This window comes from Nerophis ophidion, linkage group LG29, assembly GCF_033978795.1.
Source record: "Nerophis ophidion isolate RoL-2023_Sa linkage group LG29, RoL_Noph_v1.0, whole genome shotgun sequence".
Lineage (NCBI taxonomy): Eukaryota > Metazoa > Chordata > Actinopteri > Syngnathiformes > Syngnathidae > Nerophis > Nerophis ophidion.
This window is the reverse complement of record NC_084639.1, coordinates 4,863,443-4,866,049: the sequence shown is the minus strand read 5'-3', so window position 1 is coordinate 4,866,049 and position 2,607 is coordinate 4,863,443. Positions and strand designations below refer to the sequence as shown.

At 38.0% G+C, this 2,607-nt stretch overlaps 1 protein-coding gene across 1 annotated transcript in view; it reads left to right on the top strand.

Annotated features, from left to right (window-relative positions):
• Positions 1-2,407, top strand: part of tnmd (tenomodulin) — a 231,066-nt gene extending 228,659 nt beyond the window's left edge. Inside the window, exon 7 of the mRNA XM_061892139.1 lies at positions 1,779-2,407. Within this exon, the coding sequence (XP_061748123.1) occupies positions 1,779-1,988 (210 nt within the window). The 3' untranslated portion in view covers positions 1,989-2,407. The remainder of the gene's footprint in view (positions 1-1,778) is intronic.
• The last annotated feature ends 200 nt before the right edge of the window (positions 2,408-2,607 follow it).

The window sequence follows — 2,607 nt, the reverse complement described above, 5'->3', positions numbered from 1 at the left end:
CTACCTGGTAACTGTGGCTTAAATAATAACTGTGATCATTGCAAACAGGTGTGAGGGCTGAGGACAGGGGTGTGACTTGAGGGCAAGGTGAAAAATCAATGAGTTGGCAAAGATGAAAACAAACCAGGAAGTGCAAAACAGAACTGAGTGTCCAAAAAACAAAACATAACATGATCAAAACAAAACATGATCCATAGGCGTGACAAGTTACTTTACATGCAGTCGGCTTTCGGCCTTCAATCAGCGATTAACTGGATGAAAAGCTACCTAGTCAACAGACAGCAATGTGTCATGTTCAATGGAACCCTTTCAAATATTAAAACATTATATTGTGGTATTCCACAGGGAAGTTGCCTGGGACCTTTATTATACTCAATATTTGTAAATGATATGTCATGTATTTTAAAGAATAGTTGCTGTGCAATTTACGTAGATGACACAACAATATATGCACATGCAGATAATTGCACCGACCTGAGTAGTATACTACAAGATGAGGTCATGCGGATTTCAAAATGGGTTACAGAAAATAAGATGAAACTTAATATTTCCAAAACAAAATGTCTTATTTGCTCAAAACATGCTCATAGAAAGGAACGCATATTAAATGTTTCTCTAAACGGAGTTCATGTTGAACAAGTTAAAGATGCCAGGTTGCTGGGAGTTACAATAGATGAAAGACTATCTTGGGCCACTCACATTAAAAACATAGTAACAAAAATGAGCAGAATCATTTCAATCATAAGAAGAAGGGCCTATTTTTTAACTAACACATCTATGAAGCAAGTTATACAATCCCTTGTATTGTCACATATGGACTACTGCCCAGCAATCTGGTCTAATGCATCGAAACAAGATCTAAATAAAATCCAGTTTACCCAAAACAGAGCTGCCAGACTAGCTCTCCATTGCTCATTTAGGACTGGCATTGAGATCATGCATCATGAATTGTCATGGATGAAAGTTGATGAAAGACTGGCTTGTAGTTTGATTCTATTTTTAAAAAACATCTATACATACCATAAACCCTCATATCTGTATTCTCAGCTCTTGCTTGCCAGTGACAGTCACAACTACGGTACCAGGCTAGCCCAAAGAGGTGCTCTCACCCGTCTTAAACCCAAAAGTGATGTTTTGAAAAAGACTGTAATGTATCGGGCAATCACTTACTGGAATAGACTTCCACAATATCTGCTATCAATCACCAGCATTGTGGGCTTTAAGAATAAACTAAAAGGAGAAGTATTGCGTAAAGAGATTATTTTAGATTGTACCTAATGTCATGACTGTTTTTATTGACTATTGAGTATTTTATTGATTATGGGATAAGCAGCAGAAAATGGATGGATGATACTTTTTCGTCACTTATTGTTTGTCTTTGGTACACTAATGTGTATATTTTAGGCCATTGGTTCTTTGTTTTATTTTTGCAAAAATGTATACAGTATATCTATTTTTATATTGCTATTTTTTATCTTTTGTATGAAAATTATTAAGTAACAACATCTATTAGTATTTTATGGTTCTTTGTTGTTGCTATTTTTGTATTATGACAATTTATTATTGGATCATGTTGTACTGCATTTTAATCGTTTGTTCTGTGGTTGTGTGATGTTTTTTGCCTGGACCCCAGGAAGAATAGTCTCCACTGCGGTGTAGACTAATGGGGATCCTAAATAAACTAAATAACCTTATTTTTTTAGCCCACTGAGGCCCCTTTTTGGACACACCTGACCTGTGGTGATACTGAGCCAGTCTTGTGTCTGCCTCCCCTGCAGAGAGGAGTAGGTCTGGAGTTGGACAACCGCCTGGACGAGCGCGGCTACTGCTGCCAGTACTGTCAACAAGGCTACCGCTTCTGCCGCCGCTACTACGTGCCTCTGGGCGGATTCAACCAGTGGCCCTACTACTACCGAGGAGGCCATGTCATCTGCCAGATGGTCATGCCGTGCAACTGGTGGATCGCACGCATGCTGGGGAGGGTCTGAAGCGCCAGCGACTGCCAAGGCGACTGTTGCTGTCCACACGTTGATCCGTTTATTCACACCACTTGTGAAATGAAAGTGGACGATAGGCTCGGAATTATTGTCTGAAATAAAAATTGGCCAGTAGCGCACTGGTCAGACTAAGTGGCCCCTTAGGACATTTTAAGTCTTTCTTAAAAATGGTATCCACCCTTTCATTTCATTTATTTTGCTTTTTGTTATGTGTTTCATTCATTCTAGCATGTTAGCTTGGAACACCGATGTCAAATGTTTGGAGAAGACGTCGCTTTTACTCCATGGTTGAAAGAGTACTGTAATGTATAAATTTACACATAGTGGTCGTAGTAATGGTAACATTTAAGTTTTTCTTTGTTTTATTGCTTTTATAATACGGTCACAATAATAAAAACATATTGACTTTAGAGTTGATGCATGCTATGTAATGTATTTTTTTAAACAGGAACACATTTTCATTGAATGGGACTTTAAAAAAATGCAGTAATGTTGAACTATTTACATCTTGAATTAATAGCAACATTTCAATGGCATTACCGTATTTCCTTGAATTGCTGCTGGGGCGCTAATTAATTTAAAACCTCTTCCTAATCTTGCGCTTACCAAA